Genomic DNA, 19,276 nt, shown 5'->3' on the forward strand with positions numbered 1-19,276 from the left:
TGAGCTCTGGGATCGGCCAGCTCCCTAAGGGCCTCGGGGGCCCATGGAGGGAGGGACCATCGTCGGGGTCTGATCCCAGACTGGGGCAGAGCTTAGGTCCCGGATAGCCGGTCGCCCGCGGCGGCTCGGGTGCACCGCCTGGCCAGCACCGAGGACGCGGTGGCGGCGCAGACCGCCCAGGCGCGGGGCGGTGGCGCCGGCGCCAGAGGGGCCAGGCGGGCGGAGGCAGGAGCCGCCCGGCGCTGAGTGAGTCACGGCGGGCGCCGTAGGCTGGAGAACCGCGCGGGGACTCGGGCTGGGGGAGGAGCTGAACCCTTCAGCAAGGCCCAAACGCCTGTCGAGGACGTGTGCGCACTCCATGGCCAAGGCAGCCTTGGAAAGGCGCAAATGTGCAGCTCTGTTCATCCGACTCTGGGCCGGGTAATCTTTCAAGGTCCAAGCAGAGGGAACCCTGGCACCAAGAAAAAAAAAGCACACACTCCAATGAAAACAATAATTTATTTAAATAATCTCTTCATAGTGTAAAATCAACATTAAGAGTATGTTGCTTTCATAATAAATAACCCCCAAATACCTTGCATTTCAAGAACAAAGACTTTAGGACACGATAAAAACAAATTCAAATCAGTAGCTTAATTTAACTGAGAAAAATTTTCAGAGGGGAAAAAAAATAAAACGAAGAGGTTGCTGAGGTCACTGCTAAATTGCAGTTTTCACAACTGGGGGCCGTTTACAAAAACGTCTGAAAAGATGAGGAATTTTATACAAATAAACGTGGGGAAATCTGCACAGACACCCTTATTTACAAACTCTGTGTCGAAGTCCGGGCTAATAGTCCTTAATTCATCTTAAAAAAGATAATTTAAACACATTTTTTGCAGCGTCCACATATTAAAAAAATCAGTTTTTTTTTAAACATCAAAATGAGGTCATCCGCAAAGGCACCTAAACTTTTAAAAAAATAAAAATAAAAAAACTCCACTGGTGATGGATGAGGAGCCATGGGAATGTTCCTGGGGAAAGAGGGACGGGATCTGGGTTGCGAGGGCTAGAACACCTCCCCTGCCCCCCGCGCCCCCAGCAAGGGAGAAAAAAAAAAAAACGGCGGGATCCTGGGGGTCAAGGGGGTACGTGGGGGTGGGGGAGGGCAGGACCCGGGAGGTCAATAACCGAAGCTGGCTGGAGCTGAGCCCTGGGGCAGCGAGGCTTAGAAAGGAACCTCTGAGTGCTGGGAAGCCTCGAGGGCTGGCGAGGCGTCCCGGCGCCTGACCCCCAGCTCAGGGCCCCGAGAGACCCAGGACCCCGAGGATCACGCTAGGAGAGCTGGGAAGGGGCCACAAGTCCGAGGTGGGCCGAAAAGTGGCCGGGGCTCATGTCGGAATTGCGGCCAGGGCCGCCGGGCTTGGCACTAGAGGATCCCCCAAGGCCTCCTTGCTCCCGGCTGCTCCGTGGCACTGCGAGAAGTGGCCCCCTTCCGTGGAAGGGCCACGCCACTCCCACCTCCCCCCAGCCGCCACTTCCAGTCTCGGGCTGGGAGGATCTGGGAGGATCGAGCCTCTAGCTATGTTTGGGGCGCGCGCTGAAGAACAACACCGTGTGTCGTCATCTCAGTTCTCAAGTCTCTGGCGCCGTTTTCCTCGGGGGTTAGAAAATCGTCCCCGCGCTCACCGGGGCGCCCCCGCCTGCGTGGTGGTGGTGGTGGTGGTGGTGGTGCGCCTGCGGCGTCTGCGAGGGATGCAGCAGGGGCGCGGTGGCCTGCAGGTGCGAAGCGGAGCCGGAAGCCTGGTGATACCACGGGTAGTTTCCCAGGAAGGCCGAGGCGGCGCTGCTCGGGCTGGAGCCGGAGCTGCCCGCGCCACTGCCCCCGCTGCCCGGGCCGCCGGCCCCCATCCGCTGCGGCGGCGCGCCGAAGTCCCAGGAGGCTGGCGCCGAGACCGGCGGCGAGGCACAAGGTGGGGAAACGCTGGCTCCGGGGTGCTGCTCCGTGGGGATCTCACCGCTTTTCCACATCTTCTTGAACTTGGATCGGCGGTTCTGGAACCAGATTTTGACCTTTGTAGAAAAAAAAAAAAAAAAAAAAAAAAAAAAAAAAAAAAAAAGGAAAAGCACCCGAGCTTTAGTGCAGGGACCTGGACGGGAGGTTGGCAGAGTAGAGACGGGCCGCCGGTTAGAGGTGGCCCTTGAGCAACCTGGATACTTGCCGGGCCGGGCCGCTGGGCCCTGCCGCTTCTGGCTGCATTAGGAAATCTCAAAAAGCTGACACCTGAGCTCTAACTATGGGACCAGGGGTCTATATGTACCGTGGTGTCAGGAGGTCATTATGTCACCCGCTTTATCAGCAGCGAGTGGAAAGGCCAGGTAGTGTCGGATTTCTGTCCACCCGGGTCCTCTCCTTCCTCCCACGCGGCGGCCCTTTTGAGTTTTTTTATTTTTATTTATTTTAGCCTTGGGCCTAGACGTTTATGTTGCCAGAACGCACAGATGAAAATATACTTTTGAAAAGTTGTCCCGAAAGCGCCCGCTTCCCAGCTAAACCAGGCCAGCGCCCACCTCGCCTACCTGAGTCTGGGTGAGGCCCAGAGAAGCCGCCAGCTCGGCTCGTTCTGGCAGCGCCAGATACTGGGTCTTCTGGAAGCGCCGCTGAAGGGCCGCCAGCTGGAAACTGGAGTAGATGGTGCGTGGTTTGCGGACTTTCTTTGGCTTCCCGTTCACTATCCGGATTTCAGGCTCGAGGTCTTCCTTGTCTGCAACGAAGAGGAATCGTGAGCACCCAACCGTCCAACCCCGGGGTCCTAAAGTTCGCAGCCAGGCCTGTGCTAACTTGGCGGGAGTCTGGAGGCCGCCTTTGCAACTTTTTAGCACGCGCAGACTGGCCCGGCCACGGAACCTTGCAAAGACGGGGGGAGACCTGTTGGGGAGAGAACCGGGAAGCAGGTTGCAAGAAAATGCGCTACCCCAGAGGCATGCACAGTATGCCACCCAACCCGACAGCCCCCCGGGTCTGTCCGGACAGAAACAGTGACTCGCGGGCGGTTCGAGATTGGGCAGAATTAAGACCAGGAGGAGGAGGCGGACACGGTGCATGGCTAGAGCTCGGGACTGTCCTCCTCCTCCTCCTCCATGCTTACCCGGTCCCCCCTCCCCGTGGCCAGGCCGACTTTGGCACCCTAGATGCCAGCGTTATGCTTACCAGGCTCGTTGTTGACTGGGGACGAACTGGTTCCGTAGGGCGCATAGGAGGTGTACGCGGCGGTGTAGCCCAGGTCGTAGCTGCTTTTGGCGGAGTAGGAGACGTTGTTGAGGCCGCTGGCGTGGTACTGGTAGGAGCCCATGTGCGCGTAGGGCGAGGCCCCCCCGCCGCCGCCGCCGCCACCGCCCGCCGGGTGCTGCTGGTTGGTGTAGTAGCTGCTGTCGGTAGCCGTGGACACCGGGAGGGTCGGCGACTCCTGGGGCTTGTGCAGGCTGCCGTTACTGCTGCTGCTGTTGCTGTTGCCGCCAGGGCCGGCGCCGGCACCGCTCGGGGGCTGCTGGTGCTGGTGGTACGTGCTGGAGGCGGTGATCTGGGTCGAGTGCATATCAGCCACCAGACTGTCAAAGACTCCAGTCATCCTGACCCGGGACAGGAAAGAGCACGGGTGGCGGGCGAGAGGGGGGATGCGAGGCGCCTCCTCTGTCTCTCCAGGTCCCTTCCAGCAGCCAAAGTAATTACGGGGAGGTGGTGGTGGGGGGGAGGGAGAGGAAAACAAGAAATGAGGCAACGGTCTAGGCGCCTCCTCCCCTGGAGGAGGCGATCACCGTGCGTGGCTCGGGACCGCAGCTGCCGGCCGCATCCTTCCTCGGCCTCTCGGACCTCTCGGCTCCTGGCCCGGCTCGGGCAGGGGGCGGGCAATGGAGGGGGCAGGAGTGGTCAGGCCCGGTAGGGGCTCCGGGAGGCGGGAGCAGGTGAGCGACCCCCGAGCAGCTTTACGATTGTCTGCCGGGCGGGCTCCTGCAGGGTGGGCATTTAACACTTGTCACGTGACTACGGGCGACGTCACCTAGCAACAGCCAATCAGAAGGACGGGCCGCGGGGCGCCGAGAGTCCGCGACCCGGCGGCCGGGGGACCCGTGTCACGTGGCGGGCAAGGCGGCGGCGGTGGGTGAGTGGAAAGTGGGCCCCGGACCCGGAGCTGGCTGGGGTGCCAGGCTGGCCCGCAGCAGGACGGAAGGCGTCTGGCCTCAGAGGAAGAAGTGGGGTCTCCCACGCTGCTCTGCTTGCAAGAGCCAAGGCTCACGATCTACATCTTGTCCGAGGTCACGCTAATCAAATAAAGCCAAGCAGAGGGCCGAGCCAGCTCGGTCTCCTGTTCCTCCAGACACTTTTCCTCGAAGTGTCTGGCACTTACTCTCATCAGCCACTCGGCACCTGACGGTCAATTGATTTAAATTATCTATAAACCGCGTATAATAATAATGCACGCTTCCCAACCAACCCACAGAGATATTAGACAATTAATTGGATAATATTTAGCGTTTTTCCTCGTTGCTTGAGAGAAGAGCTCTGTAAGCCCAAAGGTATTATTACTAGTAATGTATTTGAAATCACTTTTCCTTATACACATAAAGGCCTCCAGTAATGATGCACCGCTGAGCGGGGAAAGCCATCCTGAGGTTTCCTCTTTGGGAAGGGTGGAGCACATTAGACAGCCTTCAAAGTCGTTTGAATCGGTGTTTTTACGAAAAGGGCATTAAAAAAATACCGAAGTAATGCTAGAGATCTCTCAAGATTCAAAATCACACTTAGCAAGTTTTCTTGATGTAAACAATAAACATAAAAAGTTTTATTTCGTGTGCTGGACTTTATTTTACATTTTCGTGTTTTAGGACCTTACTTTGCTGTTGTAATTTCTCTTACTCTGGGATTTTGTTTTGTTTTTGATTAAGTCAAAGTGATGAATTCTCTCTGTCTCTGTGTCTGATTGTCTCTGTGTCTGTCTGTCTCTGTCTCTCTGTGTCTGTCTGTCTGTCTGTCACTCTCTCTCTTTTTCTGGTGGTTGGGATTTTCAGTGGGAAGGTGATGGACACGCGCGGTGGTGGACTCCCAAGTCCGAAGATTCTGTGACAGCGCCTGCTTTGTGGCGCCACCTGGTGGACAGAGTACGAGGTTGCTACAGGCCTGGTAGACAGTCTAATCACGCCCAGGCGCCAGCCTCTGAAACCCCCCAAAAGAACAAAATAGTAATTAAAAGCCACAAAATTGTGCTAGTGCGCGCCATCTGAAGCATCCCTTCCTAAAGACATAACATGTCGCTGAAAGAACTTGTTACAACAACCTGCCTAATGGAAAACAAGTTGATACTTTAAAAAATACGATCTTTGGTCTTCCCCAGAAAAAGCAAGTGTGTAATTAAAACTCCAGTATTCACACAGCGGAATAATGAGGCAGGTAATGCGCCTTCCAGTCTGCCTGGATTTAGTTCTCAGCCACTTGGTTAAGGAAGGCCTGTAGATGGGGAAGAGTGAGTTTATTAGGAACGTTGCCGTCCCCCGTCCCCTGGTGGGGCTCGCCTGCGCCCCGCATTGACTTTAAACTGCTCCCCGCTGCTTTTGTGTGCGTCAGTGGTACCTCGTGGTTTCTAATCCAGATTGCCTCTTAGTGACTTTATTTCAAGACCCAGTGCTCTGTCACAACAGTGGTAGCTGTTTTAACCAATAAAGGAAAACAATTCATTGAAAATCAAAATTAAAAATGTAGCTGTCGGTTCTCTGCCCTTTGTTGCCGCCCCAAGAACGTCCTGCAGGCTTACCAGTGGTGCTAACTAAGTTTCCTGCGTTTTATTTCTTCTTCTGCCCCCAATCAGTCAGGTGAGATCCGTAATAACGACATCTTTCTGGAAGGAATAGGACTTGAGGCCCCCTTTATCTTGAGATGAGTGAGCATGAGGGAGTGTGGTGAGTGGAAGCTCTGAGTCAGGAGAACCGGGAGAAAGAGAGACACAAGTCTAAGTCTTGTTTCATTTACTTGTTTTGTTTTTTTGAGACAAAAATCTCAGGCTGTCGTGCTGGCCAGCCTGGAACTTGCTATGCAGACTAACCTGGCTTCAAATTCACAATCATCCCCCTGTCTCTACCTCTGAGTTCAAGTGCCCGGTACAGGCGTGAGCCCCCCTAACCCCAATCCAGGTTTCCCCAAATTATCTGATTGCTTCATCAAAATATCTAACAGATTCCCTACTTTGGTCTAAAGTCAAGAACCCTAAAGAATTGATAGATATTGATAGTTTGCACTTTGGTCCTCTGTTCTGAGGAGAGGCACTCTCTCTGCTCCTAGGAGGCAGTTCGGATGAATTTGGAGCTGCCTGACTGAGACTAGTCTGCTCCTCAGCCTGGGTGAGCCCTCTTGCCCCTCAGTTGTTACTCTTAGTTCCTGAGTTCTTTCATTCTGCCTGGACCTAGTAGAGGGAGGTAGGTGTCTGAATTCAGACTTTGTGTGTTTCCACACATCTCATTTGGGAGCCTGTTCCAAAGGCTGCGGACGCCCCGCTCTAACCACCCGGTCCCTTTGTGGGGATGAACACTGAGACTCTTGGATGGAACAAAATGGCCTCTTTTGCATCAAGTGCTTCCCCTCCAGCTCCAGCTGCCAGCCAGCTGCTTTCTCTGTTGCTACAGCACAAATCCCAGTGGTGTTTAGGGTAAGCCCCAAACACCCAGGATCTCCAGAGACTCCAAGCCGGAGAGGGCAGACTCACTCAGTCTGGTGCCTTCCTGCTGGCCCAGATTCCCTAGACTTCTCTTGGCCCAGGACTTTGCCTCTACTTGTGTGCTGGGTGTCCTGCACTGAGCAGAGAGGTGTGATCAAGGAAAGGATGTATGTCCCCAGAGGTGCCTCCAGATTGACCTGCACATCCCATGGCCAGCCTGAATCTCCACTCTCTGGCCAGCAATGCTGGTCTCAGAGGTGATACTTTCATGAGGCGGGCAGCGGGGGTGGGAGGTGGGGCGCAGGGGGAGAGCCTTAACCATCCATACAGAAGTAGCTCTGGAGACCTGTGATTTCTAATTCTCTTGAGCTTTGTCCTGGAACTCAAAGCTGTGGGGAAAGCCTTTCTCATTTTGGTTTCTCTATCACACACACACACACACACACACACACACACACAAAAAAAAAAAAAAAAAAAAAAAAAAAAAAAAAAAAAAAAAAAACACACACACACACACACACACACACACACACACACACACACACACACCCCTGCTCCAGACAGCTCTTGTTAGTGTCCTTAACATTGGTTCTTCCATGGAGCCCCTAAGGCAGCCTTGAGGGTCCCAGGAAGTCAATGGTGTCCCATCCCTTAAGCCCTCAGGTGGATAGACTCCAGAACCTGTCTTCTTGAAACTCTGATTTGTGTTTATACTTTTTCTGCATAAAAAAAGGTCACAATGCACACTTTTTCAAGAGTTGGACTTCGTTAGTCCAGCTAAGTGGGTGGACTCCCCTGGTTTCTGCTTTTCTGATAGCTACCCAAAGGGCAGCTTTGCTTCCCTTTCCAGCTCAAGGATGATCCAGAATCTTTTCCTCACCTTTAGTAGTCCCTGAGTTCAAGGCTCTATAGCGCCCCCAACAGGAGAGTCCCAGTCATTACTGGAACTTCCCTGTTCTAAGCCTTTTGCCAGGTTCTGGGGGTGACTAACAAATACCCAGTGACTTTACAGACCAGTGGAGAAGGCGATTCTCAGAATGCATCTGTTGGTCATTCACTAGCTCTAGCTTCTGCCAAGCTTTACCATTGTCTTGGCGCTCTGACTCTGAGGAATCCTCCCACAGAGTGGGTACGGAACCTACAGAGGGGGAAACAGGCACGGACGGCCCCAGGTCTCTTGCTGACGACAAGGACAAAAGGCAGAGTGGGAATCCTGACTCAGGTCCATGCAAGGCTGCTTTAGCGTAAGGACCGGATTTGTGGCCCAAGGAAAGAAAGAAGACACCCGTGCCTTGTCTAGTAGGGAACAGTGGAGGGTCACTGGTGCCCCCAAGGTTGAACACACCTCTGTAGCCCCAAGGAGCAGAGATTTTCCATTAAGACTCCAGTGGAGACAGGTCAGGTGCAAAGATTCCAAACAGAAGAGAGAGTTCAAGTCCTTGACCAAGAAGAGGCAGGAGGCAGCAGCTGCCGTTAGGTGGAAGCCAGGCTTCAACGACACAGGTATTGTCCCTGCAAAGATCTGTCAGGGGTCCTCTTGGCTTCCCAAGGCACTTCAAGGAGAAAGCAATACTCTGTGTTCCCAACACAGCTCTGGTTACCCGGTTCAGCACGCTTCTAGAACTTTCAGGCCCAGTCACCATCTGTCTTCCCAGTTCTACCCAGAGAGAGGGTTCCTGACCTCATGGAGCCAGCCAGGGTGCCCTAGATTGGGTGGACGCCGCCGTACATTCTGACCTCCTCCACTCAAGTGCGCCCGTTGTCAGTGAGCAGGAGAAACGGGAACTCTCCGTGGCTGACAGCTGCCCCACCTTTGCCCAGTTCAGGAAGGCTAGTGCTGACAGAATGTTACACTTCTCTAGGTGCAGCCTGGGAAGTTCGCACTGCACTTTCAGCAGCACCCACAGGAAGAAGGGAGCTGTGCAAATGGGGCCTCCTAGAGGGGACAGCACAGCTGGAAAGAAAACAATCCCCCCCAAGGGTCTCCCACTCACTCTTGGCTCTGGACACTCACAGCTGTAGCCTCACTCTTGGGCCAGGGTGGTGGAGCCAATGGACTGGACGGAGGGTCAGGGTTAGCTCCTGCTGACGGGTATTTAGTATCACACACACACACACACACACACACACACACACACACACACACGCACACTTGCATCAAGCTGGGAGACCTTGGAAGAAACAGCAGAGCTCAGAGCATCCTTGGGTACCTGGATTTCTGTCTCTGCAGTCTCATCTTTTTCCCATCTCACTCCTCAACTAGAGAGTAGTGTCACCGAGCTTTAACGCAAGAAGAGACGCTGACTCACAGGATCTGGACAATGGGACTTGGTTGGCTCCAACTACCAAGGTGACTTTGTGGGTGCCCCCCTCCAGCCCCCCAGTTCATGTCTGTGGAACGCAGCTGGAACTGCTGGAATTGTCTGCAATACACCACTGCAAGTTCCCCAGTCCTGCCGGCTTTACCTGTGAACCCTCTGAGGCCTTCTCCGGTTTAGGCTCCTCGGGGTTTCTTTTGCAGCAGCCATGGAGCAAGGGCATTGCCCCATTTTCTCCTCCAGGAATAAGCAGGCCTTCTCAGAAGTGAGAGAAGGGAGGAAGAGGCAGTGGACCAGAGCCCACCTAGGACTTGGTTCAGTGTTATGTTCTGGGGGTCAGTTCGGTGGGTGGTCAGTTCTGGGGATGCAGTAGTGCAAGGATGCCTGGAGCTTTGAACTTCTGCTGATCAGTCCAGGTACGAAGCCTGAAGCCCGGAGCTGGTTTCCCTGCAGGTCCCCTGGAGTTGCTTCTGCCCCCCTCTTTGAAAGTGGAGAAGGGCGCAGGAAACTGCCTTTGCATGGCTCTGCTCAGTTATTGAACTTTGAGACAGAGTCTCACTATGTTGCCTAAGTTGGTCTGGAGCTTGTGGGCTCAAAGCAATCCCATTTGAGGAAGACGGGGTGAGTGTCTTAGTTAGGGTCTCTATTGCTGCAAGGAAACACCACGACCAAAAGGCAAGTTGGAGAGGAAAGGGGTTATTTGGCTTGCACTTCCATATTGCTGTTTATTATTGAAGGAAGTCAGGACAGGAACTCAAGCAGGGCAGGATCCTGGAGGCTGGAGCTGATGCAGAGGCCGTGGAGGGGTGCTGCTTACTGGCCTGCTTCCCATGGCTTGTTCAGTCTGGGCCTGGACCACCAGCCCAGGGATGGCACCACCACCCACCATGGGCTGGGCCTTCTCCTACTGATCACTAATTGAGCAAAGGCCTTACAGCCGGGTCTCGTGGAGGCCTTTCCTCAGCTGAGGCTCCTTCCTCTCTGATGACTCTAGCTGGTGTCAAGTTGACACACAAAACCAGCCAGCACAGTGAGTAGTTGTGAGCTGCCATGTGGGTGCTGGGAGCGAAACCCAGGTCCTCCAGAAGAGCAAGTGCTCTTAACCACTGAGCCATCTCTCCAGCCCACCCCCCTAACATTCTACTTACTTATTCTGTGTTCATGGGGTAGGGGTGCTACCCATGCTTGTGTGGGGGTCAGAGGGCAAATGAGGGAGTAGATTGTCTTCCTCCACCAGCACGCGGGGGTGGGGTGGGGGGGTGTCCCAGGGACACCTGTGTCCCATCTCTCCAACTCCCCCCACCCTTTACTGCTGTTCTCACCTCCAGTTCAGGAAGGTGAAGTCTGCATTTTTGTTTTCCTACTGGGACTTGAACCCATTGCCCCTTGAATGCTAAGCAGGAGAGCTTTGGCACCGAGCTGCATGCCTACTGCAGAAGATTTAAAATTCCATGTGGTCTCTCCTGCTCTCCCTTCCCCTCTAGTACCCCAAGATAATAAGACTATTTTTCTTTTCTTTTGATACTTTTAGAGTTACCATATACAGTGGTTATAAAGCATGAGCTCTGGGCTCAGGTCTTAACTTAGACACTTGTTACCTGTGTGGCCTTGAGGGAACTTACGTCATTTCTCTGTACCTCAGTTTGGTGGTTAATCAGCTAAAAATGAAATCTTTGAACAAGTGATGTGAACTAGAACAGGCCAACTGCTGTCTCCTGAGGTCTGATTTTGTGAGTTCTGATCCCCACTCCCTGGTCTCCCCTGAATTCATACATAATAACCACACATGTCACTCGATTCCAATGGGACACCAGTGGAAGGGTGCGCCACCACCCAGCTGAGACCCCTCCACTGTCTCAGGCTGAGCTGAGACTCTTCCCAACCAACGCTATTTCTCCTTCAATTCTGCAGATGACTTGGCCCTAGAGGAATTACCTGGGAGAATGTTCTTGTGTAAACATACACTTGTGTGGAAGGTTGACTGATCAAAACCCACACTTCATTTTGTGAATTACTTCTTTCCCTAGTAGAATGTTTATCTAATTATTCTTTATCAATAAAAACTCGGGAGTCAGATATTGGGGTAAGAACCTGAATGACCAGAGAAGCAGCAGAGAAGCGACCAGTGACCTCCTCTCTCTCCTTCCTCAATCCAAAAGGGCTGAGAATCTTTCTAAGCCCCACCCTGTTACCTCTGTGGCTGATTTTGGTCAGCTAATAGCTAGCTCTGCCCTCTGATTGAAAGCAAACTTTATCGGCAGTCTCAGGACTGTCAGAGTACAATCAAAATATTCCCACAACACCCTAGTGACGGGGATGGAACCAGATCCTTCACATAAGCAGAGAGCCCTTTACCCCCAAGTCTCTGTAATGCAATGACCTTGGAGTCAAGGTGAAATAACTTCTTCAGCAAACCATGGGGGTGGGATCTGAGACAGCCAGAGTGGGAGGCGGGGCCAGGCACAGGGTTTAAACCTCACTTCTTTGAAACATCTTCTGTGAGGAGAATGAGGTTAGCACAACCGGTGGTTACCGCCCGGGGCATGTTTGAAATGATCATTAGTGAGGTCCTGGCAGGTCTAAACCCACATTATCTTCTGTTCTTCTTCTTCTTCTTCTTCTTCTTCTTCTTCTTCTTCTTCTTCTTCTTCTTCTTCTTCTTCTTCTCTCCTCCTCCTCCTCCTCCTCCTCCTCCTCCTCCTCCTCCTCATCCTCCTCTTTTGATTTTTCGAGACAGGGTTTCTCTGTATAACAATCCTAGCTGTCCTGAAACTCACTGTGTAGACCAGGCTGGCCTCGAACTCACAGAGATCTGCCTGCCTTTACTTCCCAAGTGTTGGGGTTAAAGGCGTGCGCTTTTAAGGGTGATGGATGGTGAGGTTTTGTCACCTACCACACGGGGTCCTCCTCTCTCAGATAATGTCATTCTTCCTTCAGGCACATTATGCTTGGGAGCTGATTTGCAGTAGTCCCTAGGCTAAGGGCAGAACTAAGGCAAAGGCTTGGGAAGGCAAGAAGGGCTAACACAATGACTTCAAAGAAAGAAAGCAAAACCAAGGAGAGCCTGGGATTGTGGGGCATGCCTGTGATCCTGACTAGTTCAGAGGTTGAGACAGGACGGTCTCAAGTTCAAGACGTCCCTGGCTACAGAGCCAGTTCAAAATCAGCCTGGGCTATAAATAAATATTTTTTTTTTTTTTTTTTTTTTTTTTTTTTGAGACAGGGTTTCTCTTGGAACTCACTCTGTAGACGGCTGGCCTCAAACTCACAGAGATCTGCCTGTCTCTGCCACCCAAGTGCTGAGATTAAAGGCATGGGCCACAACTGCTGGCATCAATAAATCTTTTAATTAATTAATTAGGTTTTTTCCCCCCTTTGAGACAAGGTCTCATTATGTAGCCTTGGCTGGCCTGGAGTTCACTAAACAGACCAGGCTGGCTTTGAACACACGAGATCTAGGGCCTGTCTTTGCTTCCCAAGTGCAAAGGGAAAGTGATGGGGACTGAAGAGATAGCTCAACACCAAGAGCAATTCCCGCTCTCCAGAGAACCTGGGTTTGGTTTCCAACACTTCCCTCTGGTTCCAGAGAGCCAACACCTCCATGGGTTCCTGCATGCATGTGGTGCACATAGACTCATGCAGGCACAGACATGTACACATCCATCAAACACATACACACATCTTTAAAGATCAGCCTGGGCAACTTGGCAGGAGCCTGTCTCAGAACAGAGAAGAAGATGTGCCAGAGGTCAGCGCAGAGGACCTGCTGTCAAGAAACTGAGTTGGAGATCGCTAGAGCAGGACTGCTCTTCAGAGGCCAGAAGGACCAGAACCAATGTCTCACACATGTAATAAGTCTACCTCTTCTGGTCATACATGCTGTATGCATAATAAATAAATAAAAAAAAAAAAAAAAAAAAAAAAAAACTGAGTTGGATCCACCCATGCTAGAAGACAAACCATTCACAAGACCTGACCCACATGAACACACACACACACACACACACACACACACACACACACACACACAGCGTTTCTCTGTGTAGCTTTGCGCCTTTCCTGGAACTCACTTTGTAGACCAGGCTGGCCTCGAACTCACAGAGACCCCTTGCCTCTGCCTCCCGAGTGCTGGGATTAAAGGTGTGCGCCGCCGCCGCCACCACCATCACCACCCCGCCATAAATATATTTTTTTAATGTCATAAAAAATAAAAACAAGCCAGAGGGCTGGGATATAACTTAGTAATAAAGTATGTGCTTAGCAGGTGTGGGGTCCCGAGTCCAATCTTCAGTATTAGAAAACCCAAAGAACTTCCCAGCAAACAGGAGAACAGCTAGGCCTGTTGACACATGTCTGTGATCCCAGCACTTAGGAGGCTGAGATCAGAATATCAGGAGTTCAAGGTAACCTTGAGCCCACAGTGAGTTTGAGCCCAGGCGAGGGCCACATGAGACCCTGTCTCACAAACAAAACAAAACAACAGTCGGGGTGGAGCAGATACAGCACAAACGTGAGGGCCCTGAGAGCGGCTGGGGACATTTCAAGTCTCGTTTGCTTTCCCGCCCTCTGCGTCCCCACCTGTGTAGCAACCTGTATAAGCTCAGAAGAGAGGTGTGTGTTTCCATCTGTAACTGAGCACAGTTCGTCATGGTACTTCAGGAAAATGGAAATCCTCAGGAACTGCGTCAAGTCTTGTACTAGACTGTAATTACACCTGGTGGTCACTTAGGGTCTTCATCAAAACCACATACATTCGCAAAGGTGAGATTCTCTGTGTTTTTAAAAAATGTCTAGCCGGGCGGTGGTGGCACACGCCTTTAATCCCAGCACTCGGGAGGCAGAGGCAGGCGGATCTCTGTGAGTTCGAGGCCAGCCTGGTCTCCAAAGCGAGTTCCAGGAAAGGCGCAAAGCTACACAGAGAAACCCTGTCTCGAAAAAAACAAACAAAAAAAAAGTCTAAAATTGACTTATTTAGTATGTATGTGTGTTTGCACATACACATGTACACATCTGTGTGTAGGTTGTGCCCATGTCACGGTGTCTGTGTGGAAGACAGAACTTACAGGACTCAGCTCGCCCCCTCCACCATGTGAGTCCCAGGGATGGAACTCAGGTCATCAGGCTTGGCAGCAAGCGTCTCTACCTGCTGAGCCATCTGGATGGCCCTTCCTGTGGACTGTTTGTTTTTGGAGACAGAGTTTCTCTGTAGATAGCGCTGGCTGTGCTGGAGATCACTCTGTAGACCATGCTAGCCTCCATCTCAGAGACCCACCCTCTGCCTCCCAAGTGCTAGGTTTAAAGGCATGCATCACCATGTCCGACTCTAAATTATGGTTTTTTAAAATAAAACTTCCTTGTCACAGCAGGAGCCACATCCTCAAACTCTGCCCACTGTGAGGAAGTGATGGCTGAACTTGACAATTCTGACTTTTTATTCTTTAGTTTTTAGATAGTTTCATGTAGTGAGGCTGGCCTCGAACTCAGTATGCAGCCGAGGATGGCTTGGAGCGCCTGATTTTCCTGCCTCCTCCGCATTTCCCAAGTGCTTGGCTTTTAGGAGTGTAGTAGCACATTTTGTTGCCCTAATTCTTGTACCCTGACAGCTTCCGTTTGCTCCCTGACGTCACCTGAAGCTTCTGTTCCACATTTCACCCACTAGGATACGGTCGGTCTTTACTCTTGTCATTTTGTTAGGATTCAGAGAGGGGCTGGAGGGACTCCTGAGGTGCTTAAACAGGCTTTTCACTAATGTCTTGGGATAACAAGACAGAGATAAACACGACCTGGATTCCAAACTGCGTTAGATTCTGTTGATTTGAATGACACGCATCTTGTAGATGATAGCCCTACCCCTAGTAGTGAGGGATCAAAGGAACACCACTATCTAAAAGACTAAGAGCACACACGAGAGTTAGCTGGGCGGGTAGGGAGAGAAGGACGTCTGTCATCGGAATGTCTTTGGACCGCCAGCTCCCAAATAATGTCACGGAGACTTATTAATAAGTGTGAAAACGTGGCCTCAGCTTAGGCTTGTTCTCAACTCTAACTCTTAAAAGGAGAAACACTTTTTAAATTTTTATTTATTTCTACTTCATGGGTATAGGTGTTTTGCCTGCATGGATGTCTGTGCATCATGTGCATGCAGTAGCCAAAGAGGACAGAAGAGTGGGTTGGAGTCCCTGGAGTTGGAGTCACAGATGGTTGGTTGTGAGCTGACTTTTGGACACTAGGAAGTTCTGAGCCATTTCTCCAGCTCTGGGTGGTGGTGTTGGTGGTGATGGTGGTGGTGGTGGTGGTGGTGGTGGATTTTAACTGCAACTTTTATTTTAACATAACTGTTCTAATCAGTTATAAGAGATAATAAAGGGTGAAATTTTGTACCCTCTGTGGGGCACAAAGTACAGGATACATGTGAAATGACAGTACCAATGATCAAGATACTAAGACCAACATAGACCATTTCTGTGGAATATTCTATCTCTCCAAGGACCCTTCATGTTGTTCTTCCATGGGGGATTCCATGGACCTACCACCTCCACCTTCTCCTTAAGCCTGGCAACCATTAATCTCTTCTCTACTGCTGTAATTTATCTCTTTAATAAAGATATATAAATACAATCATGTGGTGTGAAACCTTTGGGGATTTCCTTTTTTTTTTTTCTTTTTTTTTGGGGGGGGAGGTTTCGAGACAAGTTTTCTCTGTGTAACAGCTCTGGGTGTCCTGAAACTCACTCTATAGACCAGGCTGTCCTCGAACTCACAGAGATCCGCCTGCCTCTGCTTCTCTAGTTCTGGGATTAAAGGCGTGTGCCACCACGCCCATCTAGGGGATATCCTTTTTATACTTAGCTTAAGTCTCTGGAAGTCCATCCAAGTTGTTGTGTACATGAATACTTGATAGATTTTATTGCTTAGTAAATTCTATGGTATAAACAAAAAAAAAATCTATGGTATGTGTGTTTTGTTTTTTATTTTTATTTATTTATTTATTTATTTTTTATTTATTTATTTTTTTTGTTTTTCGAGACAGGTTTCTCTGTGTAGCTTTGCGCCTTTCCTGAACTCACTTGGTAGCCCAGCTGGCCTCGAACTCACAGAGATCCACCTGGCTCTGCCTCCCGAGTTCTGGGATTAAAGGCGTGCGCCACCACCGCCCGGCAGTTTTTTCAAATATCTTAAGTTATATTTTCTTTTTCAGAGCTGCTTCTTATTTGGGGCTACTTTTTTTTTTTTTTTTAATTGAGGCGTAATTCATAAAAGGTATATTGTTTTGATGAGACTTTTTACAACTGTGGCTGGATGTTTTTCTTTAGTCTTCCAAGAAGGGCCATTTTACTTTTTTAGAGTTACTTTTAAAAGTCATGAGGTCAACAACTTGGACTACTATGCATGTAAGTGCTAATGCAAATTAAAGCCCAAGTTGACCTCCAGCAGCAGTTCATTCTATGTTGACAGTGAGAGAACACTTTGCCTGTTAGGATACTGTTACTCGTGACTGAAATGCTGAAGAAACCCTCCCCCTATTTTGTTTTTTTGCAAAAATCAAGTATATTCTAGGTTTCCTGGTTGACCTCAACAGATAAACTGAGATGATAGTCTTAGTTCAGAAATGATCTGAATGTAGATTTACAGTCTACGTGTACAGCTGGCTAAGTGAGATCGCTTTCACAGTTCTGCATGTATCCCATCGGCTCCCCATTAGTCACTGAACTCTTAAAACTGGTATTGTAACATTATCACAATGTTTTGTGCCAATTTTATAAACTTTACAGTGCAATATGTTTCCTTTTCTGAGGCAAACCAAAGGTATATTTCTCCAGGTTCTGCTGCTATCAGCAGCGTTGATGGAGGATTTTTTTATACATTTGTAATAGATAGAAATACACCAGAAAAAAAGAAGAAAAAAAAATGGTGGAGGAAAAGGTGAACACTGCAAGAATACTCAAAAGGGCTGAGAGTTGCAAACGCCAAGAATGGCTTTGCATAGTAAATGAATAGAACAGCTCTGAACTATAGCTTACTTTTCCTGGTTTGGTCTGACAGAATGATTGAATGCTTTGTACAAAAATCAGAGCCTTAAAAACAAGGATTTGTGAGATTGTAAAATGGTGTGCCACTTGGCAAAACAGTTTGGTGGTTGGTCAAAATGCAAAACATTGTTACTCTGTTACTCAACAATTCTACCCTTAGGAATATATCCTCAAACTACTGAAAATGCGCACCTATGAAACATGTATATGAAGGTTTACAGCAGTGTGTTGCTAATAGTAAAAAAGTTAAAACAACTCAAATAGCTATCAAATACTGGAAAGAAATAAAATGTGGCTTATTCATACAATAGAATATTATTAAGACATAAAAATGAATGAGAAACTGACAGATTAAATGACTTTGGTGAACCTTCATAATTTCATTTGTAGATCTTTCCATTTCTAATTTATAAATACATTTGGGGTTATAAATTATAAATGTACTGCCTCCTGTCAACATTGTATACTTCTATTTGATGATTTCTGTGTCAAACATTATACAGAAATGTTTCCAAGTATTTTCTGTATTAACTGTGAATGAATAGAACAAAATAAATTGCCTGTGATGGAAAAAATAAAAATAAAAATAAAAAATAAAAAATAAAAAAATAAAAAAAAAGGAAAAAGAAAAAAAAAAGAAAAGAAAAGAACAACAAACAGCTATCTTGTGGGAGTCTGTAGGGAGACCAGCTCTGACCTTCTCCCACCTTTTGAAGTGTTCTTAGGTGGAGGAGAGAGGAATTAAGAAATGACAGAGATACCTAGACGATGAGAAGAAAGACAGAAACACAGGATATCTTCAGGAGGGCCTGGGTCAATACCCAACAGCCTCATCCTTTATTCAAAAGGGCTTTTTATAATATGCCAAGACCTCCCTCTTGCAAGATCAAAGCACACTGTACAGCCAAGTGTAGACCCCTCCAAACACCTGGTAAACACGTTGGTGACCAAATCATCTCCTTATGCAACCCTGCTGGGTAAAGCAAGCTCAGATTCTCTGACCCTGAGTAATTTGGGCTCCTACAGTATCTAAAAATAAAAATAAATAAATAAAAACAAATGGGGGAAAAAGAGCCAAAAAAAAAGCACAAGGAACATATAAGATGCTGAGCCACACATATCTACACACATAGAGAACATTAATAAAAACAAAATCAGGAACTGAATATATCAGCAAAATAGCTCTAAAAACAAAACCAAACAACCCAGACATAGCATTATGAGACCAAAAAAAAAAAAAAAAAGTTCAAAAATATCTGGAGTTTGTTTTGTACTGGCCATCTACTGCTGGGCTCAGGGCCTGCCTTTAAGTATGGTTTATATGCCCAGGGAGAGACTGTTGGAGGAAACTAATTACTCCTTTGCAAGTGGTTATCCACTGGGGGTAGCTTCTAGGTTAGGGATGGAGAGTACGTCTATTTCCCCTCTCATCAATGGGTCCCCATCTGGCGTAGACCTGTGCAGGTGCTGTGCCTGCTGTCCCAGTCTCCGTGAGTTCACTGTACATCAGTCCTGTTGCGTCTAGAAGGCTGTTTCCTTGGTCTCCTCCATCCCTAATGCTCTTACAATCTTTCTGCCTCCTCTAACATAGACTTCCCTGGGCCCTGAGAAAAGGATCGATGCTTTTGACCAGTTATCTGTTATAAGACACTGGCTTATTTCCAGGTATAGGTTATTATGAATACAGCTGGTATAAACTTATTTATTTTAGATACAGGGGCTTGCTGTGTAGTTCAGGATGGCCTTGAACTCAACATCATTCTTTGTTAGCTGCCTCAAGTGCTGGGTTTACAGGTGTGTTCCAAGAGGCCAGGTATGTGCATATATTTCTGTATTAATGCAAATTTTCACTTTTCTGGGATATATAAGTTGTTCACATATTTCTCTTTCTTTCTTTGCTTCCTTCCTTCCTTCCTTTGTGTCTGTCTTCTTTCCTTTTGAGGTAGGTTTTCACTATGTAGCAGGGGCTGGCCTAGATCTCAATATGTAGGCCAAGCTGGCTTTGATCTCACAGAGATCTCTTGCCTCTGCCTCTCAACTGCGGAGATTAAAGGTGTGTACTTTTCTGCCTGGCCATTTACTATTATTGTTATTAATTATTATTATTTATTTTGAGACAAGATCTCACCATATAGCTCTGGCTGTCCTGGATCTCATTGTGTAGATCAGGTTGGCCTTGAACTCACGGAGATCCGCTTCTGCCTCTGCTGGGATTAAAGATGTACATCGAGCGGTGGAAGCACCA

At 49.1% G+C, this 19,276-nt stretch overlaps 1 protein-coding gene across 2 annotated transcripts; it reads right to left on the reverse strand.

Annotated features, from left to right (window-relative positions):
• Window positions 1-479: 479 nt before the first annotated feature.
• Dlx2 (distal-less homeobox 2) lies at window positions 480-3,980 on the reverse strand. Of its 2 annotated transcripts, none has more exons than XM_037204871.1 (3): window positions 3,191-3,980; window positions 2,560-2,744; window positions 480-2,034 (listed from the first exon to the last, which is right to left on the reverse strand). In XM_037204871.1, exons 1-3 carry the CDS (start codon window positions 3,606-3,608, stop codon window positions 1,645-1,647), a joined length of 993 nt encoding a protein of 330 aa, XP_037060766.1. In that variant the 5' UTR covers window positions 3,609-3,980; the 3' UTR covers window positions 480-1,644. The 2 variants fall into 2 exon arrangements, with proteins under 2 accessions (XP_037060766.1, XP_028741564.1); XM_028885731.2 differs by having other exon boundaries at window positions 480-2,052.
• Window positions 3,981-19,276: the final 15,296 nt, after the last annotated feature.

This window comes from Peromyscus leucopus, chromosome 4 (genome assembly GCF_004664715.2).
Source record: "Peromyscus leucopus breed LL Stock chromosome 4, UCI_PerLeu_2.1, whole genome shotgun sequence".
In the NCBI taxonomy this organism is placed as follows: domain Eukaryota; kingdom Metazoa; phylum Chordata; class Mammalia; order Rodentia; family Cricetidae; genus Peromyscus; species Peromyscus leucopus.